General features: G+C 38.0%; 2 protein-coding genes across 2 annotated transcripts in view; both read right to left on the bottom strand.

Annotated features, from left to right (window-relative positions):
* Positions 1-1,288: 1,288 nt before the first annotated feature.
* On the bottom strand, positions 1,289-1,864 carry LOC128554723 (uncharacterized). The gene has a single exon (XM_053536035.1). The coding sequence runs from the start codon at positions 1,862-1,864 to the stop codon at positions 1,289-1,291; it is 576 nt and encodes a 191-aa protein (XP_053392010.1).
* Positions 1,865-3,567: 1,703 nt separating this feature from the next.
* LOC128554722 (uncharacterized) overlaps positions 3,568-21,365 on the bottom strand; it is a 32,218-nt gene continuing 14,420 nt past the window's right edge. The window contains exons 3-4 of the mRNA XM_053536034.1: positions 11,060-11,344; positions 3,568-3,698 (exon numbers count right to left, since the gene is read on the bottom strand). Coding sequence (XP_053392009.1) covers positions 3,568-3,698; positions 11,060-11,344 — 416 coding nt within the window. The remainder of the gene's footprint in view (positions 3,699-11,059; positions 11,345-21,365) is intronic.

Genomic DNA, 21,365 nt, shown 5'->3' with positions numbered 1-21,365 from the left:
GATATAATGATACCCAGTTTTAGACAAAATTCTGAATTGGTGCTCCTATTAACGAACGCAAGAAATTCGGATATCATATCTCTACTTTTCGAGGGATCTATCAATACAATATGGGATTATCTTCATAGCAAACACTACAGTATTATAATGCGTAAATAAACTGAATGTACATAAGATAACGGAAACTATATTTAAGTTAAAAAATAGGCTTCCGATCAAGAAACAACGTAAGAATACGCTTACGCGCACCTGCGCGCACCTGCAATTTCATCATCCAATGAAATTCAGACATCGAGTAAAAGGTTCAAAGTAGGTCAATCCAATTTATAAACAATTGCAAATGCTAGAAAATCAAACTAAAGACAATCACTGGAAATTCTTTCGAAGTTATATGGATGGCCCTTAAAAGGGCCTTTGTATCAGCGATCATATCCGCAAGGAACGCAATACGGCAAAATAGTATTGCCGCATCCCTTTAGCGTTTAAATGCACTAAATCGCGCAAGTAATGCTGCGGATATCTAACTGACCGCAACAAAATGAAATCTGATTTCATTTCTTTCAACAATAGCTTAATCAAAACTTTCCGACCCTGTGCATAGGTGGTAGTTGTGGTACCGCGTAGTGGAGGCTCAATGACTCGAACGTCTCTAACACCGGCTGACTTCAAAACACCAACAAGATGCATCAAGTCATCAAATACTCTTTCAGGGCTCTTCCCTCCAAGGTCCAAATCGTTACCACCTAAATGCACAACAACCAAATCGGGAACGCCGTGCCGTAAAATCGCGTCGATCCAGAAGCTGTTAACTTGGGCTATCTGTAACCCGCCTTTGCAAACCCATAACGGTGTATGCTCAGCCAAATCAGACCGACCGGTCAGTGATAAGCGTGAATCGCGTAAGCGTCTAACAAACGAGTCCCCGAAAATAACAATACCAGGCATGATTAACTGTTATATCAGATATAAACAGAAAACCCCTATTACTTCTTATTTTATATTTTCCGATATATCTCGGGGCACTTGCACGCACCTGCTTTCCAAACAACCAATGAAAATCGAATGACCAGAACAAAGTGATAAGTAGATCAATCCGTTTATCAGCCAAACCTGATGATTATTTTATTTTTTCGTAACGAGTTATAACATGCGATCGACCAAAGTGGCCATTATCCCACAAAAATAAATAATACAATTATAACCAAGACAATATAAGGAAGATTTCCCTATTTCTGAACGATTTGGGTGGCCCTTAAAAGGGCCGTTTTATTTTGTTGTAGGCATTCCACTATACAACATGATGGCGACAACAGAATCTCTGTTCTTCACCACTATACCTGTCAACAGCCCTTAGGAAGAAACATGGACATATGAGTCCATGATCTCCCTGTGTTAACAAAACACCATTAACTGACCTAACAATCCTCATGCCATAAGAAATCATGGCATGAGTATTTAGGTACACTAAAACGGTAGAGCTGGCCCGCAGACCTGCTCTGGCTGTTGGTGCAGAGGCAGCGTGCACATGCTGCCTCCCCATAAGGCGAAGTCCATCCCGTTGGATTATCGCCCAAGCACGATTGTCGGTTCCATGAATCATGGTGGGGGGATGAACAACTTCCATTGTGGGGCAAACCGGCATGGAATGCCCCTGAACCGCCCTTACTTGGAGAAACGGACGGGCCCGTAACTCCAACCGTCCTTTCTTATCGTCTCTAACAATCTTGTATAAATCAGATGGCTGAAGTCCCCTGAAGCGGGGTAAACGAGTGATGTGGTCGAAAGCCACGAAGCCCTCAGTATCAATAATCAACCCCTTGGCTTTTCCGGTATGGCGCAATAACTTCACTAGAGCCCGATCCATGGTTTATCAAAAAGATAATGAATACATGAACAAAAATATCATTATATACCGTGCCGCCAAATTGAGTAACTACTGCCAATTAGACCAGAACAATGAAGGTGCAAAAAATTTTTTCACACCTGATATATCACAAAAACGAATATAACGAAGAAAAAAGGGTATCAGTTTAGCTAAATTAGCTTTAAGAATCACTATTTAGTAAGTGATTCCAGTAGAAAACCATACAAACAACGAATATTTGAAATATTAGTGGAATCAACCAATTACTAAAAGCAATAATGACCGATAAAATGATACCCAGATTCATTTCCATTGTTTACATTTTCATACCGAACACGGCAGATGAAAGGAGTTCTCTGATTGGACGAGAGCTATTGTCTCCTCTGTCGTGATTGGTCAATTTACTATCCGTTTTTCAGCTTAAGCTAAACGCACTAAACAGCAGGATCATACGATACTATGCATTATTGGAATTCTCTTTACTTTGCTTAATTATGTGTATATTAATAATTGGAAGTAAAGATAATATTGTTGGCATGATAAAATATGCATCCAAATACCTTTAATATAATTTTAAGGCTAAATTTTGCACTCATATGGCAACATGTATAGCAGAAACATAGTCTTTGTGTTTTCGGATTTCGACAAAGGCTAATTCTGATTATACCAATTTCAGCTGACCAAACTTTAATTATATTGAGAATAGGCAACCTTATGTCACAGAAATGTATTTCGAACAATGAACATAAGGAAGAAAAGGAGGTATCAGTTTGGCTAAATTAGCCGTAAGAATCACTATTTAGTAAGTGATCCTAGTAGAAAAACAAATAGACTATGATTATTTGAATTATCAGTAGAATAAGGCAAAACTAAAACCAATAGTGACCGACAAAATGATACCCAATTTTAGACAATATCAATCTAGATTCAATGTTTACAATATCGTACCGAAAGCGGCATATGAAAGGAGTATTCTCATTGGATGAGAGCTCTAGCGTCTTATGTCGTGATTGGTAAATTTACTATCCGATTTTAGGCTTAAGCTCAACGCATAAGTGTACTGTACACAGTAGTATCATACTGTATAGAATTTAGATTCTCTTTTCTTAACTTTAATATTAATAATTAGAAGTAAAGATAGTACTGGTGGAATGGTCAAGTATGCATCCAACTGAAGGACAGGTCCACATAATAGCCAACAGCCTATCATACCCTTAGCCTATCATGAGCTGGATGTTGGATGCATACCAAGGATGATACAAAGCAAGGGCCCAAAGGACTAAAGGCTTCCCCACCTTCAAATAATGGCAATAACACCCACCTAGCCTAGTATCATCCGACCAAATTCCTATTTTTTGATTGCCTAATCATCAAAACCATTCAATAATAAGAAAGCATGCATTTGTCTGGTAATATGAAGGGTGTAGAAAGTTTTTAAATACATGAAAATGGACCGTTATGATGCCATACAACAAATATTCACTTTTTACTGTAAGTCTACAAAAAAAAAGCACCTAACGAAATGAAGAAAATGGCATACCGTTCTGGCATAACCAGACACAGATAATAATACTTACAGGACTTATTCGATAAGAAAGTCCTCTCACATTGTGAAAATAAAATATTGATGGAATTGATCAATATACTACAACAAAAAAACGCGATCAAAGTAACAAGTATATTCTATCAGTTTGTTTACATTTTCAAGCCGAACACGGCAAATAAGAGAAGAGCGCTGATTGGCTTAGCGCTCTTGTCATCTCTGTCGCGATTTGTAGAATTACTATCCGGTTTCTGGCCTTAGCTAAACTGTTTTCAGAAATCCAAAAGAAAACTGAAAACAGAATAAAAAGATTAAATCAAATATTTATCATAATATAAGTAATACACCAAGTAAGGTCAAGTGTGCATCTGGCTGAAAGACAGGTCTGTTAATATGCCACAGAACCCCAAGCATATCGCCCAGACCAAAAAATTCCTAACAAATAAAGAACCATGGTCGTCTCCTTATGAGCTGGAGGCCAGATGCATATGATGGGAGGTACAATACATGGTTTCCATATGTCTGCAGGGTAACCCAAATAAAGTAAAAATGGCAACAAAACCCAACCATGTGGCGTACCTCCCGACCAGAAAACTTGATATAATTTCTATTAACCTGTCTGACTGCACCGAGTAATTACTATATTTCTTATACTAAAATAAAACAGGTAAAGCAGATGTTCAGTCAGTAGAAGGACAAAACCGAAAAGTGCCACAGTGATACCCTGGCCCATATCTTTAAAAAACCCACTTATGAGCTGGATACTGACTGTACATTATAGATGATATGAAACTGGGCTCCCACCGTGCACTGTTTGCTCCCTTTAAGATACAATGAAAGGCACTCGTAACAAATACCCAGTGGAATATCATCTTGCCAAACCTATGTTGTATATAGCTTAATTTAATAACGATTTCATGCAAAGAAGACACACAGTACTGAAGCAATAGCAAGAACCAATCAAATTAAGGCAGTAATTTTTTCAGCCAATCAAAAGACAGTAGTAGAATATTACAGAAATTAGGTCATCAAACGATGTTTCGACGATTTTTGTAACAAAAAGAAGAAAATGCATGTCTGTTACCAACAAACCAAACAATGTAGAACAATAGTAAGAGCAATTTAAGTAAGATAAACACTCTGGTATTATAAAAATCAAAAATGGAGCCTATATAACAGCATTTATGAAATATATAGCTTTCCAAACAAAGCCTGTCGTTACAAATTTTTGGCCAAACTGCAACGCAAAGAAGAAAAATGACAGGCAATATAGAAAAAGTGCAGGTGCTACAATCATTTTATACACTATAACTATTTGGGAATAGCCCTGACACTACAAAAACATATGACATAATGAAAATAAAGGAAAATCTACCATCCAGTGCTAGTTTAGAAATAGGCTCCTATTGACTTCAGAACAAAAAACAAACTTTATTAAATTTTTGTTTCAAGCTCAGTACTTGTGTTGTCTTCGATTTTTTCATATCTTGTAAATACATATTAGCATATTTTAAGTAATTATATACATATATATATAAAAAAAAAAAAAAAAAAAAAAAAAAAAAAATCTTTCTACTTTTGGCAACTTTTTTAGTAAAATCTTTTTCTCATTTGGCATATAATTTAGACCATTTTCCAAATTCTAAAATGAGTGGCTCCGAAAGGGACGTGTGGTGTGTTCTACAAGTGGCAAGAACAGTCGCTCCAGCCGTGGCCAGAGATGGAACCTCATCAATCAACGACCCAAGCCTTAAAAGAGAAGTTACGCTCAACGTGCTTCTCTTAGAGGGGAGGGTGAAGACCGGTTGACACAGCACAGACCGAAGACAAGGGGCTCCATCAACGAATACGACAGGAGTGACTACAAGATGCGTTGGCTTTTCCTGGGTGGCATGGATTTGCGGGAGACTCCAGTGGTCCGAAAAACAGCTCGGCTCGCTTTCGCCTTCTCCTTCTCCTACTATATTGTCTACGCTAGGAACGCGTGACCGGTCCGGTCCGAGAGCTTGCACTCCCAAAAAACAGACTGTAACATCCTGACTGGAGTACGTTTAGGTCTCATTGACCGCTGTACTTATAGTCTCAATTTGGCTACTAAATTTTTGCTTACTGACCGAAACCCTCTGGAAATTGCAGAGTGGTACTCAATACCCCTACATTAGAACCAAAACATACTTTAAGAACATGAAAAGGGGCATGTTCGCGGTCTATACTCTACGGGGCATTTATATGCTTCATTGTGTCTGAAAGGGCGGATGGACCGTAATTAAACTTAAATAACTGAACTGAACGATTGGATCTGATTTGTCATGGAATCCAAGATTTATTGTTGTTGAAGATATTTTGGAAGTTTGTATCAAATAAAACCATAAATGAAGTCTCTATATGGCTGCAAAAGCCAAAATAGCCAATTTTGGACCTTTAAGGGGCCATAACTCTGGAACCCATAATGGAATCTGGTCAGTTCAAGAAAGGAACCAAGATCTTGTGGTAATACAAGTTGTGTGCAAGTTTGGTTAAAATCGAATCATAAATGAAGCTGCTATTGTGCAGACAAGGTCAAAATAGCTAATTTTGGCCTTTTCAAGGGCCATAACTTTGGAACCCATTAGGGGACCTGGCTGGTTCAACTAAGGAATCAAGATCTTATGGTGACACAAGTTTTGTGCAAGTTTGATTAAATTCAAATCATAAATGAAGCTGCTATTGTGCAGACAAGGTCAAAATAGCTAATTCTGGTCCTTTCAGGGGCCATAACTCTGGAACCCATAAAGGAATCTTGCCAGTTCAAGAAAGGAACAGAGATCTTATGGTGATACAAGTTGTATGCCAGTTTGGTTAAAATCAAATCATAAAAGAAGCTGCTATTGTGCAGACAAGGTCAAAATAGCTAATTTTGGCCCTTTCAGGGGCCATAGCTCTGGAACCCATAAAGGAATCTGGCCAGTTCAAGAAAGGAACCAAGATCTTATGGTGATACAAGTTGTGTGCCAGTTTGGTAAAAATCAAATCATAAATAAAGCTACTACTGTGCAGACAAGGTCAAAATTGCTAATTCTGGCCCTTTCAGGGGCCATAACTCTGGAACCCATAATGGGATCTGGCCAGTTCAAGAAAGGAGCCGAGATCTTATGGTGATACAAGTTGTGTGCCAGTTTGGTAAAAATCAAATCATAAATAAAGCTCCTACTGTGCAGACAAGGTCAAAATTTCTAATTTTGGCCCTTTCAGGGGCCATAACTCTGGAACCCATAATGGGATCTGGCCAGTTCAATAAAGGAACCGAGATCTTATGGTGATACAAGTTGTGTGCAAGTTTGGTTAAAATCAAATCATAAATGAAACCACTATCGTGCAGACAAGAAATTGTTGACGCACGCACGGACAGACTGACGACAGACGAAGGGTGATCACAAAAGCTCACCTTGTCACTATGTGACAGGTGAGCTAAAAATGCCAAGTGGAGTTATGGGACCTTCACAGTGCATGTTAGATCATGACAGTGAACAAGTGTGTGAAGTTTCAATCCATTCCAATTGAGATATCAGCTTACATACAAAAATTTAACCAAAACCTGCTAAGTCAAAAAAGGGGCATAATTTTGAAAAAAAAGAGAGTAGAGTTATGGGATTTGCTTAGTGCATGTCAGATCATGACAGTGAACAAGTATGTGAAGTTTCAATCCATTCCCATTAGTAAGTACTGACAGGAAGGTCTAATACGGGGAGTAGAAACTCCGTATAAATCAATACATTGATCTGTATTATGCTGTCGTCCATACCTGTAAATATCGACCAGTCGTTAGCGATCGATATTTTGTTTTCGCCACTATCGATTAGCGTGTAATTAGCATATTACCTCATGTTAATCATGGAGCTATAACACTTATTGTTCAAAGGGTTTACCAGTCACATGTTAAGTGGCGATAATTAGATGATCAGAGATTGATCTAAAGCGATTCTGAAGCAAAAACAGCATGCGACTGCATGTGGTGATATACTTAATTATTATGAATTAACTTGAGCTCACTTCCCTGAAGAAATATTTTACCAGGTAACTTCAAACCTTTATCAAAGGGCCGATTTTTGTTGGATTTGAATTTTAAAACAAGAGGGCCATGATGGCCCTATATCGCTCACCTGTTATCATTGCACTTGAGGACAAGAAGGTCCTCAGAAAAAATATCTAAGTCCAAAGGACAGTAACAACAAAGGGAAGAAATTTAACCAAAAAGAAAAAAAAATTCTTACAAGGTCCAGATATGTCAAAATACACCTACAAATTGGAGGTACCATTCATGTTGTACCACAGAAAAGTGGTCTCGGTTTTTCCCTACGGCCAATAATAAAAAAGTTACTAAAAGTAAGCTATTTATAGTAACGTAAAAGGGAAGTAATTAAAAAAAATATTATTGTAAGTGAACAAAAGAAGGATCTGCCAAATAAATCTGTTGACACAAATGAAATTTCAGATCAGTATCTTCATTAGTTACGGAGATATACCCATTTTAATTTGAAATAAAGGGAGGTAATTTGACATAAAATCAGTCCATAGTTATCTACCCTGATTGGCTCAGTCCAACTAATGACAATAATGAAATTTCAAGTAAGTACTATAAGCACTTACTGATATAAATCCATTTTGATTACAATCAGGGGAGGTAATCAGATATAAAATAACTCTGAACCTACGCTTGGATCTGATTTGTCATGGAATCCAAGAGTTATTGTTGTTGAAGTTATTTTGGAAGTTTGTATCAAATAAAACCATAAATGAAGTCTCTATATGGCTGCAAAAGCCAAAATAGCCAATTTTGGACCTTTAAGGGGCCATAACTCTGGAACCCATGAAGAAATCTGGCCAGTTCAAGAAAGGAACCGAGATCTTATGGTGATACAAGTTGTGTGCCAGTTTGGTAAAAATCAAATCATAAATAAAGCTGCTACTGTGCAGACAAGGTCAAAATAGCTAATTTTGGCCCTTTCAGGGGCCATAACTCTGGAACCCATAAAGGAATCTCGCCAGTTCAAGAAAGGAAGCAAGATCTTATGGTGATACAAGTTGTATGCCAGTTTGGTTAAAATCAAATCATAAATGAAGCTGCTATTGTGCAGACAAGGTTAAAATAGCTAATTTTGGCCCTTTCAGGGGCCATAACTCTGGAACCCATAATGGAATCTGGCCAGTTCAAGAAAGGAACCGAGATCTTATGGTGATACAAGTTGTGTGCCAGTTTGGTAAAAATCAAATCATAAATAAAGCTGCTACTGTGCAGACAAGGTCAAAATTGCTAATTTTGGCCCTTTCAGGGGCCATAACTCTGGAACCCATAATGGGATCTGGCCAGTTCAAGAAAGGAACCGAGATCTTATGGTGATACAAGTTGTATGCAAGTTTGGTTAAAATAAAATCATAAATGAAACCTCTATCGTGCAGACAAGAAATTGTGGACGGACGACGGACGAAGGGCGATCACAAAAGCTCACCCTGTCACTACGTGACAGGTGAGCTAAAAATGGAAAATAACAGAAAGCTGACACTTTTCTTAATCTTGTAGAGCCATAATTATAATTATTGTTTATAATGTCAGATTTCTACATACAGAAACAAACATTCTTCTTGAACGTAGGGAATGTTTCAAACGAAATTGTTGTTTAAACTCCAAAAATTAGTTTAAAAAATTTAAACTTAAAACTGATGTGTGAAAAATACAATGTATTTAAATTAAAATAACAATATTTTTTTAAAAGGCTGACAACGAAGTTACATTTAGTATTCCGAACTTTTAGATAAAACTGCAGAAAATCATCTAGGTTTAACACATATTTAAATGGTGAAGAACAGAGCAATATCATAAACAAATATTTTCAGGCAACAGTTTACAGTTTTGACTTGCTATTTTCATTAAAATATGTCCTATTTTTTTTGTTCTAAATACTCTGATTCAACAAGGCAAATATCATGTAAGAAACGACATCTTTCTCTCTGGGTAAGACAAGTCTAGATTTAGCCATTTTCACAGGGCGAAAAGTAACATTAATGTAGATATTTTCCATTTAAAAACAGATGCAGGCAACAATTTCATGGCAGAACTTTTGGTTTCAACATAAAATTTAACAAATGCTTTCCCAGATTTTCACTGAAAGGACGAGTTAAACTGTAAGGCGCAAGTGTTTGAGTAATAGCAGAATAACCTATGGCATACGCTTCGATTGGACGACAGCATAAGATAAGATAAATGCCGGTTTCCAGTCCCCGTATCAGTTGTTCCAGGTACTGAGATACCAGCTTACATACAAAACCTTAACCAAAAATTTCTAAGTCGAAAAAGGGGCATAATTTTGTAAAAAAGCAAAACAGAGTTATGGAACCTGAGCAATGTAGGTCAGTTTATCACAGTGAATAAGTGTGTGAAGTTTCAATCCATTCCCACAAGTGGTTACTGAGTTACCAGCTTACATACAAAACCTTAACCAAAAATTTCTAAGTCAAAAAAGGGGCATAATTTTGTAAAAAAAAGCAAACTAGAGTTATGGAACCTGTGCAATGTAAATCAGTTTGTCACAGTGAATAAGTGTGTGAAGTTTCAATCCATTGCCACAAGTGGTTACTGAGTTACCAGCTTACATACAAAACCTTAACCAAAATCGTGACGCGGACGCCGACGCATGGGCGAGTCCAATAGCCTTACTATTCTATGAATAGCCGAGCTAAAAATCAAATCATAAATAAAGCTGCTCTTGTGCAGACAAGGTCAAAATAGCTAATTCTGGCCCTTTCAGGGACCATAACTCTGGAACCCATAATGGGATCTGGCCAGTTCAACAAAGGAACCAAGATCTTATGGTGATACAAGTTGTGTGCAAGTTTGGTTAAAATAAAATCATAAGTGAAACCACTATCCTGCAGACAAGAAATTGTTGACGCATGCACACACGCAAATTCTGGCCCTTTAAGGGGCAATAACTCTAGAACCCATGATGAGATCTGGCCAGTTTTCGAAAGGAACCGGGATATCATGCCAATACAAGTTTTGTACAAGTTTGATCAAAATTGCTTGCAAAATGTTGTCTCTATCGTGTTCACAAGAAATTGTGGACGGACGACGGGCGATCACAAAAACATGGGCGTCCGAAAAGTGGTTATTTCTCCATGACAAAAATCACATTTGGACCCAAAATCTCATGCTCTGTCACATATAATCCTAAACCTTAAGTCATCACTTCATTTTATGGGGGTAATTTCAATAAGTATAAATTTCTTCGATATAGCAGATTGAAATGAAGGATTTCATATTATTATTATATAAATTTGAGCAGTGACAAAATCATCAGGAAACTGGTATAAACTCAATAGCTTTTGCCTCTGTTTGTACGAATTGCATACAAGCTAAACCTACCTAGCCTAGAACTTGTTTTAAATACTTTCTTTGGAGATTTCTTCATAGGTCAATGTTTATTTTTCTGATAAAAAGTTTTTCGACAACATGCAAAGTGACTCTAAGTTAACCTAGACCTATGTTTATTTTTGATGAGACAAATGGAACAGTAGTTTTGACATCTTATGATATCAGTGTCCAAAATGCTTCCTTTATACAAATCTTGTTTTTTAAAAATGGAAGTCCCCCCAAAAATACAATACTTTAAGCTCACCAGTAAACACAAAGCCAGCTCCAGCCATCTTGTCAGGCTTCAGGTGCTTATGTGGCCATCGCCTGTCAAACGTCTTTGTTCTGGCCTTAACATTAGATTCTGCCTCTGTCACTCTCTCTTGCTGTTTAATGGCGTTTATATAACTGTCATTCGACAAAGATGAGCCATGTGCACAGACTGAGGTGGGAAGTCTGGCCATCCCAGAAATACTGCCGTCTTCCTGGTCATCGCTATCTGGTACTGCCTGAACTTCAGGTCTTCTCTTACCAATTGTAGTTTGCTTACCTGTAAAAAGCATCAAATCAAATATACTTAGCTTCACAACATGTACTAAATGTTTTCATTGTTGCTAAGCAGAATATATACTTTACTAGTAATGTTGTTTTGTTTTGTATAACTGGTTTTTTTTTACAGTTTTTAAAGAACATTCTTGCAAAACTATAAACCAGAACAAAAATTCAAAGTGGAAATAAAACAAAATAATTGACAATTCAAATATCAGTTTAGTAAGTTCAAAGTCTTATTACAATATTCCAATCATTTAATCTTATAATGCATTTTATCCAACCTGGCAGGGCAGAGTCAATTTCTGACTTAAGCAAATAATGGTAATCTCTGGAACCCACAATGGAAATCTAGCCAGTTCAAGAAAGGAATCAAGATCTTATAGTGATACAAGTTGTGTGCAAGTTTGGTAAAAATAAAATCATAAATGAAGCTGCTATTGTGCAGACAAGGTCAAAATAGCTAATTCTTGCCCTTTCAGGGGCCATAACTCTGGAACCCATTAAGAAATCTGGCCGGTTCAATAAAGGAACCAAGATCTTATAGTGATACAAGTTGTGTGCTAGTTTGGTAAAAATCAAATCATAAATAAAGCTGCTATTGTGCAGACAAGGTCATAATAGCTGATTTTTGCCCTTTCAGGGGCCATAACTCTGGAACCCATAATGGGATCTGGCCAGTTCAAGAAAGGAACCGAGATCTTATGGTGATACAAGTTGTGTGCAAGTTTGGTTAAAATCAAATCATAAATGAAAGCACTATCGTGCAGACAAGAAATTGTCGACGGACGCACGGACGCACGACGGGTGATCACAAAAGCTCACCTTGTCACTATGTGACAGGTGAGCTAAAAAATTAAAAACCTTATAAATCATCTACGGTACTATCTAGATACTAGTACAGGGCTTTGGCACTTAGTAATCTGCTTAAACTCCTGGTTAGTACTCTTTTCTTCATATGACAACTGCAGTTATATCATTCCATATTATGTAAGGCATGGGATTAAAGGCATTGCCCTCCAGATCGTATGACAACATTTTTTAGAAAAAAATAGGTATCAAGAAAATTAATGCTATATTTGATAAGAAAGCTTTGAAACTTAATTACTGAAACACTGAATGTTATGGAAACACAATCACCATGAGAATTAGTTGTTTTACTAACTTTTACAATCGCTTTATTCGAGGTAAACTGTCTAAATCACAAATACTTATCCAGTCTGACTAAAGGTCTTGATCTTCTAAACAAAGATCTGAGGATGACCCATTCACATTCATCTTTCTGTATATTTTTATTTCCGAAATTTCTATTTTTATTTTCGCGAATCTATTTTTATTTGAACAAATCAGATGATTTGTTTCAACAAGCATTTGGCTGAACCATCAAAAAAGCTTTGATCAGGTTAGATTCCCAATGTCGTCATCTTTTTTTTTTCTTGTACTGGCATTTTTAAGATAGTTTAGAAACTAAAACTTATGTTCTAATGTTCATAATATGATCATACTTCAATTTAAACTAGAATGTGTCTGTAGGACATAGTGTGTGCCCCACACTGGTACATTTGTCACAAATAAGGGAAAATCATTCAAATGTTTGCAGTCTTAATGGGGTATAGCCTCAAAAAAAAAATTATGAAATGGATTCATTATTCTATACCATATATTTTTTGAGCTATGAGCATCACAAACAAAAAATCCACTATTCTGGTTATTTCAAGGGCCATAACTCTGTAATAAACGCTAAAATTCTCAAGAAGAATGCCAAGTGTGCAAGGTCACATTATGATAAAGACTCAAGCAAGGTTTCATGAATTTACATTAAATACTTTTTGAGTGAAGCACATAATATGGTGAAAATGTGCATTTTTTTTACTATTTCAGGGGCCATAACTCTGGAAATAGGGGGCGGACCCAGATGAAAAATAGGAGGTGCGCAAGTTCATATCATGATAAAAATTCATGCAAGGTTTCATCAATTTATATCAAATACTTTTTGAGCTAGGCGTGTCACAAGGTGAAAATGTGCATTTTTGACTATTTCAGGGGCCATAACACTAAAACTAGGGGGCGGAGCCAGATGAAAAATAGTAGGTGCGCAAGTTCATACCATGATAAAGACTCATGCAAGGTTTCATCAATTTATATTAAATACTTTTTGAGCTAGGCGTGTCGCAAGGTGAAAATGTGCATTTTTGACTATTTCAGGGGCCATAACTCTAGAAATAGGGGGCGGACCCAAATGAAAAATAGGAGGTGCGCAAGTTCATATCATGATTAAGACTCATGCAAGGTTTCATGAATCTATATCAAATACTTTTTGAGTTAGGCGTGTCACAAGGTGAAAATGTGCATTTTTGACTATTTCAGGGGCCAGACGAAAAATAGAAGGTGCGCAAGTTCATATCACGATAAAGACTCATGCAAGGTTCCATTAAGTTATATCAAATACTTTTTGAGCTAGGCGTGTCACGAACTTCGGATGGACGGAAGGACGCACTGACAAAAGCAAATCTATATACCCCCACCACTCATAGGGGGGCACAAAAAAGGATCATTTTAGCCAAAATCTGGAGGTCAGGCATGTTAAGGTGGCAAATAAAGTTTATTGAAAACAAGAGCTCGTCGAACACGAAATGCCCCCCTTGATGCATTCAGTAATTGCACATTAGGAACAGAAATTATATGCTCACTGTAAACAAATGTTCTACCATTCTGGTTTAATCTGACCTTGACCTTTAACCTATTAACCTAACCAGAGATTACAGAGTGATCTTGGCGCCATCAACTGAGCCATTTTTGAATGTTCCAAATTTCAAGACTAGCTCAAGGTCAAAATCAAGGTCAAATTTCATTTCGGTACAAAACAATGTGTATGTGGTCCAAATTTGAAAGCTGTGGCTTGAGAAATGTGAAAGTAGGTCACTAGATCAATTTCAAGGTCAAAGTTCATTTCGGTAGATAGAACTATGCATGGGCTTCAAATATGGAGGCTGTAGCTTGAGAAATGTTAAAGTAGGTAATAAATAAAAATCAATGTCAAATTTCAATTCAGAACACAAAAATATGCATGCGGTCCAAATTTGAAGCCTGTAGCTTCAGAAATGTGAAAGTAGGTCACTAGGTCAATCTCAAGATCAAAGTTCATTTCGGTACAAACAAGAGCTGTCTCCATAGGATGACACAGTCATGCCCCCGATGGCACTTTGAATGAATAGTTATGGCCGACGTTAGAGTTTAGGACCTTTGACCTACGGACCTGGGTCTTGCGCGTGACACATCGTCTTACTGTGCCACACATTCATGCGTAGTTATTTTAAAATCCATGCATGAATGACAAAGATATGGACCGGACATGCCCATCATTGCACTTTCATGAAATATGACCTTTAACGTCTAAGTGTGACCTTGACTTTTGAGCTACGGACCTGGGTCTTGCGCGCAACATGTCATCTTATTGTGGTACACATTCATGCCCAATAATTTTAAAATCCATGCATGAATGACAAAGATATGAACCGGACATGCCCATCATTGCACTATCATGAAATATGACTTTTAACGTCTAAGTGTGACCTTGTCTTTTGAGCTACAGACCTGGGTCTTGCGCGCGACACGTCGTCTTACTGTGGTACACATTCATGCCAAGTTATTTGAAAATCTATCCATGGATGATAAAGATATGGACCAGACACGAAAATTGCGGACAGACCAACAGACGGTTCAAAAACTATATGCCTCCCTTCGGGGGCATAAAAACTAAGCATGCGGTCCAAATTTGAAGGCTGTAGCTTGAGAAATGTGAAAGCAGGTCACTAGGTCAAAATCAAGGTCAAATTTTATTTCGGAACACAAAACTATGCAAGTGGTCCAAATTTGAAGCCTGTACTTTCAGAAATGTGAAAGTAGGTCACTAGGTCAATCTCAAGATCAAAGTTCATTTCAGTACACAAAACTATGCATGTGGTCCAAATTTGAAGGCTGTAGCTACAGAAAAGTGAAAGTAGGTCACTAGGTCAAGATCAAGGTCAACTCATGTCAAGATTCATCTTGCCACTCAAAACTATAAATGTGGTCCAAATTTGAATGATGTAAATTATGGACATGAAGATTCTAAGTTTTTCCCTATGTAAGTCTATATGAACCATATGACCCCTGGGGCGTGGCCATATTTGACCCTAGAGGGATAATTTGAACAAACTTGGTAGAGAACCACTAAATGATGCTACATTACAAAATATCATAGCCATAGTCGTTGTGGTTTGGACAAGAAGATTTTCAAAGTTTTTCCCTATGTTAGTCTATGTAAACCATGTGACCCCCAGGGCAGAGCCATATTTGACCCTAGGGAAATAATTTGAACAATCTTAGTAGAGGACCACTAAATAATGTCATATACAAAATATCAAAGCCCTAGGCACTGTGGTTTTGGACAAGAAGTTTTTCAAAGTTTTTTTCCTATATAAGTCTATATAAACCATGTGACCCCCAGGGTGGGGCCATATTTGACCCCAGGGAAATAAACTGAACAATCCTGGTAGAAGACCACTAGATTTGCTACATACCAAATATCAAAGCCCTAGGCCCTATGGTTTTGGACAAGAAGATCAGAAACCGTTTAACTGTTCCGGGCCAATGTGATCTTGACCTTTGACCTAATGACCTCAAAATCAATAGGGGTCATCTGCTGGTCATGGCCAACCTAACTATCAATTTTCCTGACACTTGGCCCAAGCGTTCTTGAGTTATTGCCTGGAAACCATTTTACTGTTCCTGGTCACTGCGACCTTGACCTTTTCATACTGACCTCAAAATCAATAGGGGTCATCTGCTGGTGATGACTAACCTCCCTATCAACTTTCGTGTCTCTAGTCTTAAGTGTTCTTGAGTTATCATCCGGAAACCGTTTTACTGTTCAGGGTCACTGTGACCTTGACCTTTAACATACTGACCTCAAAATCAATATGGGTCATCTGCTGGTCATTACCAACCTCCCTATCAACTTTCATGATCCTACGCCCAAGCGTTCTTGAGTTATCATCCGGAAACCGTTTTACTATTCAGGGTCACTGTGACCTTGAGCTTTGATATACAGACCTCAAAATCAATAGGGGTCATCTGCTGGTGATGACCAACCTCCCTATCAACTTTCATGATCCTAGGCCCAAGCGTTCTTCAGTTATCATCCGGAAACGGATTGGTCTACATTCCGACCGACCGACATCTGCAAAACAATATACCCCTACTTCTTTGAAGGGGGGCATAATAAAGATGATCACTTATGTTTTAACTGCTTAGAGATGATTTAAAAGATTGTTTAAAGTAAATGTGTGTCCACAGGACACAGGTGCCCCCCACTCCTGACACTGTGCATGGTTTAATGACTCTAGGTGAAATATTTTTAAGATATTGCAACTCATTTTGCACTAAGTAAAGGACCATAACTCTGCCCTAGCTGGGTGAAATACCAAAGAGAACACCAAGTTCTCAACTTGACATGCTACTGTGAAATCACTGATTTTCATGGGGGACTAATTTTCATGGATTTCGTGGTTGAGTCAATCCATGAAATTTAATCCCAATGCACAAGTAAAATTCCCATTCATTTTATGCTCAAAAGTTGACATCCACGAATTCGTATCCCCACAAAATTGCCGTTTTGACCAAAACCACGAAATTTCGTGCCCACGAAATTTAATGATTTCACAGTATATAACAATCCCCTAAATAGTTTTGTGATTTTTTGAGATCTTGTATGAAGTTTATACATATTTTTTGACAATCAAAGGTCATAACTCACATCTGACTGACAGAAATCCTGAACAAAATCCAGGTGCACAACTTCACAATGCTGAATAATATTCCTACAATAATCATACTTAATGACCCTAGGTCAAATACTCTTCGAAATATGTGCGACACAAACTTTTATGCCCTTTCATGCATTTTTGTGCCCCCCCCCCCCCCCCCATGACTTGTGGGGGCATATAGATTTGCTCTTGTCCGTGCGTCCGTCCATCTGTCCATCCGTCTGAAGTTGGTGACGCGCCTAGCTCAAAAAGTATTTGATATAAATTGATGAAATCTTGCATAAGTCTTTATCATGATATGAACTTGCGCACCTTCTATTTTTCGTCTGGCTCCGTCCCCTAATTTTAGAGTTATGGCCCCTGAAATAGTCAAAAATGCACATTTTTACCTTGTGACATGCCTAGCTCATAAAGTATTTGATATAGATTCATGAAACCTTGCATGAGTCTTAATCATGATATGAACTTGCACACCTCCTATTTTACATCTGGGTCTGCCCCCTATTTTTAGATATATGGCCCCTGAAATAGTCAAAAACGCACATTTTCAACTTGTGACACGCCTAGCTCAAAAAATGTTTGATATAAATTAATGAAACCTTGCATGAGTCTTTATCATGATATGAACTTGCGCACCTTCTACTTTTCGTCTGGCTCCGCCCCCTAATTTTAGAGTTATGGCCCCTGAAATAGTCAACAAGAGCGCCGCCAAGCGGGCCAATATACGCCCGAAGGGTTACACCAGAGGATGGGAGCAAAATTTAAAGAACTTGACTGTTGAAGCCCAAAGGACAGGAACAACAAAAAGAAGAAATTACAAAAAAAAATCAAAGTCAACAAAAAAATTCTTACCAGGTAAAGTTATGTCAAAATACATCTAAAAATTGGATGTACCATCCATGTTGTACCACAGAAAAGTGGTCTCGGTTTTTCCCTACGGCCAAAAATAAACAAGAGCGCCGCCAAGCGGGGCAATATACGCCCGAAGGATTACATCACAGGATGGGAGCAAAATTTAAAGAACATGACTGTTGAAGCCCAAAGGACAGGAACAACAAAAAGAAGAAATTCAAAAATTTCTAAGTCCACAAAAAAATTCTTACCAGGTAAAGTTATGTCAAAATACATCTAAAAATTGGATGTACCATCCAAGTTGTACCACAGAAAAATGGTCTCGGTTTTTCCCTACAGCCAATAATAAAAAGTTTCAAAATAAGCTATATATAGTTACAAAAAAGGGAAGTAATTAAAAAAAAATAATTGTAAGAGAACAAAAAGGGGCCAAATAAAAACAAGAGCACTGCAGTGCATAGCAATATATACAAAGCAAAGTCATATATGACCTTTTACCCCTAAGTGTGACCTTGACCTTGAAGTTAGTCATCCAAAACAAGTGCTCTGCACGTCGTCTCAGTGTGGTGAACATTTGTGCCAAGTTTCTTTGAAATCCTTCAAGCAGTTCAAGAGTTACAGAGCGGACACAGCAAAGTCATATATGACCTTAAACTCCCAAGTGTGACCTTGACCTTGAAGTTAGTCATCCGAAACAAGCGCTCTGCATGTCGTCTCAGTGTGGTGAACATTTGTGCCAAGTTTCTTTGAAATCCTTCAAGCAGTTCAAGAGTTACAGAGCGAACACGAAACACACTCATATAACCTTTGACCCCTAAGTGTGACCTTGATCTTGAAATGAGACATCCAAAACATGCGCTCTGCACGTCGTCTCAGTGTGGTGAACATTTGTGCCAATTTTCTTTGAAATCCTTCAAGCAGTTCAAGAGTTACAGAGCGGACACGAAACACACTCATATGACCTTTGACCCCTAAGTGTAACCTTGAAATGAGACATCCAAAACATGCCCTCTGCACGTCGTCCCAGTGTGGTGAACATTTGTGTCAAGTTTCTTTGAAATCCTTCAAGGGGTTGAAGAGTTACAGAGCGGACACGAAATTGCTAACGGACGGACGGACGGACAGACGGACACCGGGACCATAACATAATACGTCCCTTCGGGCGTATAAAAAGTTTCAAAATAAGCTATTTAAAGTAACAAATAAGGGAAGTAATACAAAAAAATAAAAATTATTGTAAGAGAACAAACAAGAGGGCCATGATGGCCCTATATCGCTCACCTGTTATCATTGCACTTGAGGACAAGAAGGTCCTCAGAAAAAATATCTAAGTCCAAAGGACAGGAACAACAAAGGAAAGAAATTTAACCAAAAAGAAAAACAAAATTCTTACAAGGTACAGATATGTCAAAATACACCTAAAAATTGGAGGTACCATCCACGTTGTACCACAGAAAAGTGGTCTCGGTTTTTCCCTACGGCCAATAATAAAAAAGTTACTAAAAATAGGCTATTTATAGTAACGTAAAAGGGAAGTAATTCAGAAGAAAATTATTGTAAGTTAACAAAAGAATGATCTGCCAAATAAATCTGTTAACATAAATGAAATTTCAGATCAGTATCTTCATTAGTTACGGAGATATACCCATTTTAATTTCAAAAATAAAGGGAGGTAATTTGACATAAAATCAGTCCATAGTTATCTACCCTGATTGGCTTGGTCCAACTAATGACAATAATGAAATTTCAAATAAGTCCTGTAAGTACTTACTGATATAAATCCATTTTGACTACAATCAGGGGAGGTAATCAGATATAAAATAACTCTTGAAACTACGAATGGATTTGATTTGTCATGGAATCCAAGATTTATTGTTGTTGAAGATATTTTGGAAGTTTGTATCAAATAAAACCATAAACGAAGTCTCTATATGGCTGCAAAAGCCAAAATAGCCAATTTTGGACATTTAAGGGGCCATAACTCTGGAACCCATGATGGAATCTGTCCAGTTTAAGAAAGGAACCAAGATCTTGTGGTGATACAAGTAGTGTGCAAGTTTGGTTAAAATCAAATCATAAATGAAGTTGCTATTGTGCAGACAAGGTCAAAATAGCTAATTTTGGCCCTTTCAGGGGCCATAACTCTGGAACCCATTAGGGGATCTGGCCGACTCAACAAAGGAACTGAGATCTTATGGCAACACAAGTTTTGTGCAAGTTTGATTAAATTCAAATCATAAATGAAGCTGCTATTGTGCAGACAAGGGCAAAATAGCTAATTCTGGTCCTTTCAGGGGCCATAACTCTGGAACCCATAAAGGAATCTGGCCAGTTCAAGAAAGGAACCAAGATCTTATGGTGATACAAGTTGTGTGCCAGTTTGGTAAAAATAAAATCATAAATAAAGCTGCTATTGTGCAGACAAGGTCAAAATAGCTGATTTTGGCCCTTTCAGGGGCCATAACTCTGGAACCCATAATGGGATCTGGCCAGTTCAAGAAAGGAACCGAGATCTTATGGTGATACAAGTTGTGTGTAAGTTTGGTTAAAATAAAATCATAAATGAAACCACTATCGTGCAGACAAGAAATTGTTCACGGACGGACGGACGCACGGACGCACACACGACGGACGAAAGGTGATCACAAAAGCTCACCTTGTCACTATGTGACAGGTGAGCTAAAAAGGGAACTGGCAAATAAAAACAAGAGCACTGCAATGCAGAGCAATATACACAAAGCAAATTCATATATGACCTTTGACCCCTAAGTGTGACCTTGACCTTGAAGCGAGTCATCCAAAACTAGCGCTCTGCATGTCGCCTCAGGGTGGTGAACATTTGTGCCAAGTTTCTTTAAAATCCTTCAAGCAGTTCAAGAGTTACAGAGTGGACACAGCAAAGTCATATATGACCTTTCACTCCTAAGTGTGACCTTAACCTTGAAGCTAGTCATCCGAAACAAGCGCTCTGCACGTCGTCTCAGTGTGGTGAACATTTGTGCCAAGTTTCTTTGAAATCCTTCAAGCAGTTCAAGAGTTACAGAGCGGACACAGCGAAGTCATATATGACCTTTCACTCCTAAGTGTGACCTTGACCTTGAAGCTAGTCATCCGAAACAAGCGCTCTGCAGGTCACCTCAGTGTGGTGAACATTTGTGCCAAGTTTCTTTGAAATCCTTCAAGCAGTTCAAGAGTTACAGAGCGGACACGAAACACACTCATATGACCTTTGACCCCTAAGTGTGATCTTGACCTTGAAGCTAGTCATCCGAATCAAGCGCTCTGCACGTCGTCTCCGTGTGGTGAAAATTTGTGTCAAGTTTCTTTGAAATCCTTCAAGGGGTTCAAGAGTTACAGAGCGGA

This window comes from Mercenaria mercenaria, unplaced genomic scaffold (assembly GCF_021730395.1).
Source record: "Mercenaria mercenaria strain notata unplaced genomic scaffold, MADL_Memer_1 contig_684, whole genome shotgun sequence".
In the NCBI taxonomy this organism is placed as follows: Eukaryota; Metazoa; Mollusca; class Bivalvia; order Venerida; family Veneridae; genus Mercenaria; species Mercenaria mercenaria.
This window is presented reverse-complemented; position numbering and strand designations above follow the sequence as displayed.

What these genes read in the sequence shown, in the direction of transcription:
- LOC128554723 (XM_053536035.1), bottom strand. Translation starts at nt 1,864, where the DNA reads ATGGATCGGGCTCTAGTGAAGTTATTGCGCCATACCGGAAAAGCCAAG.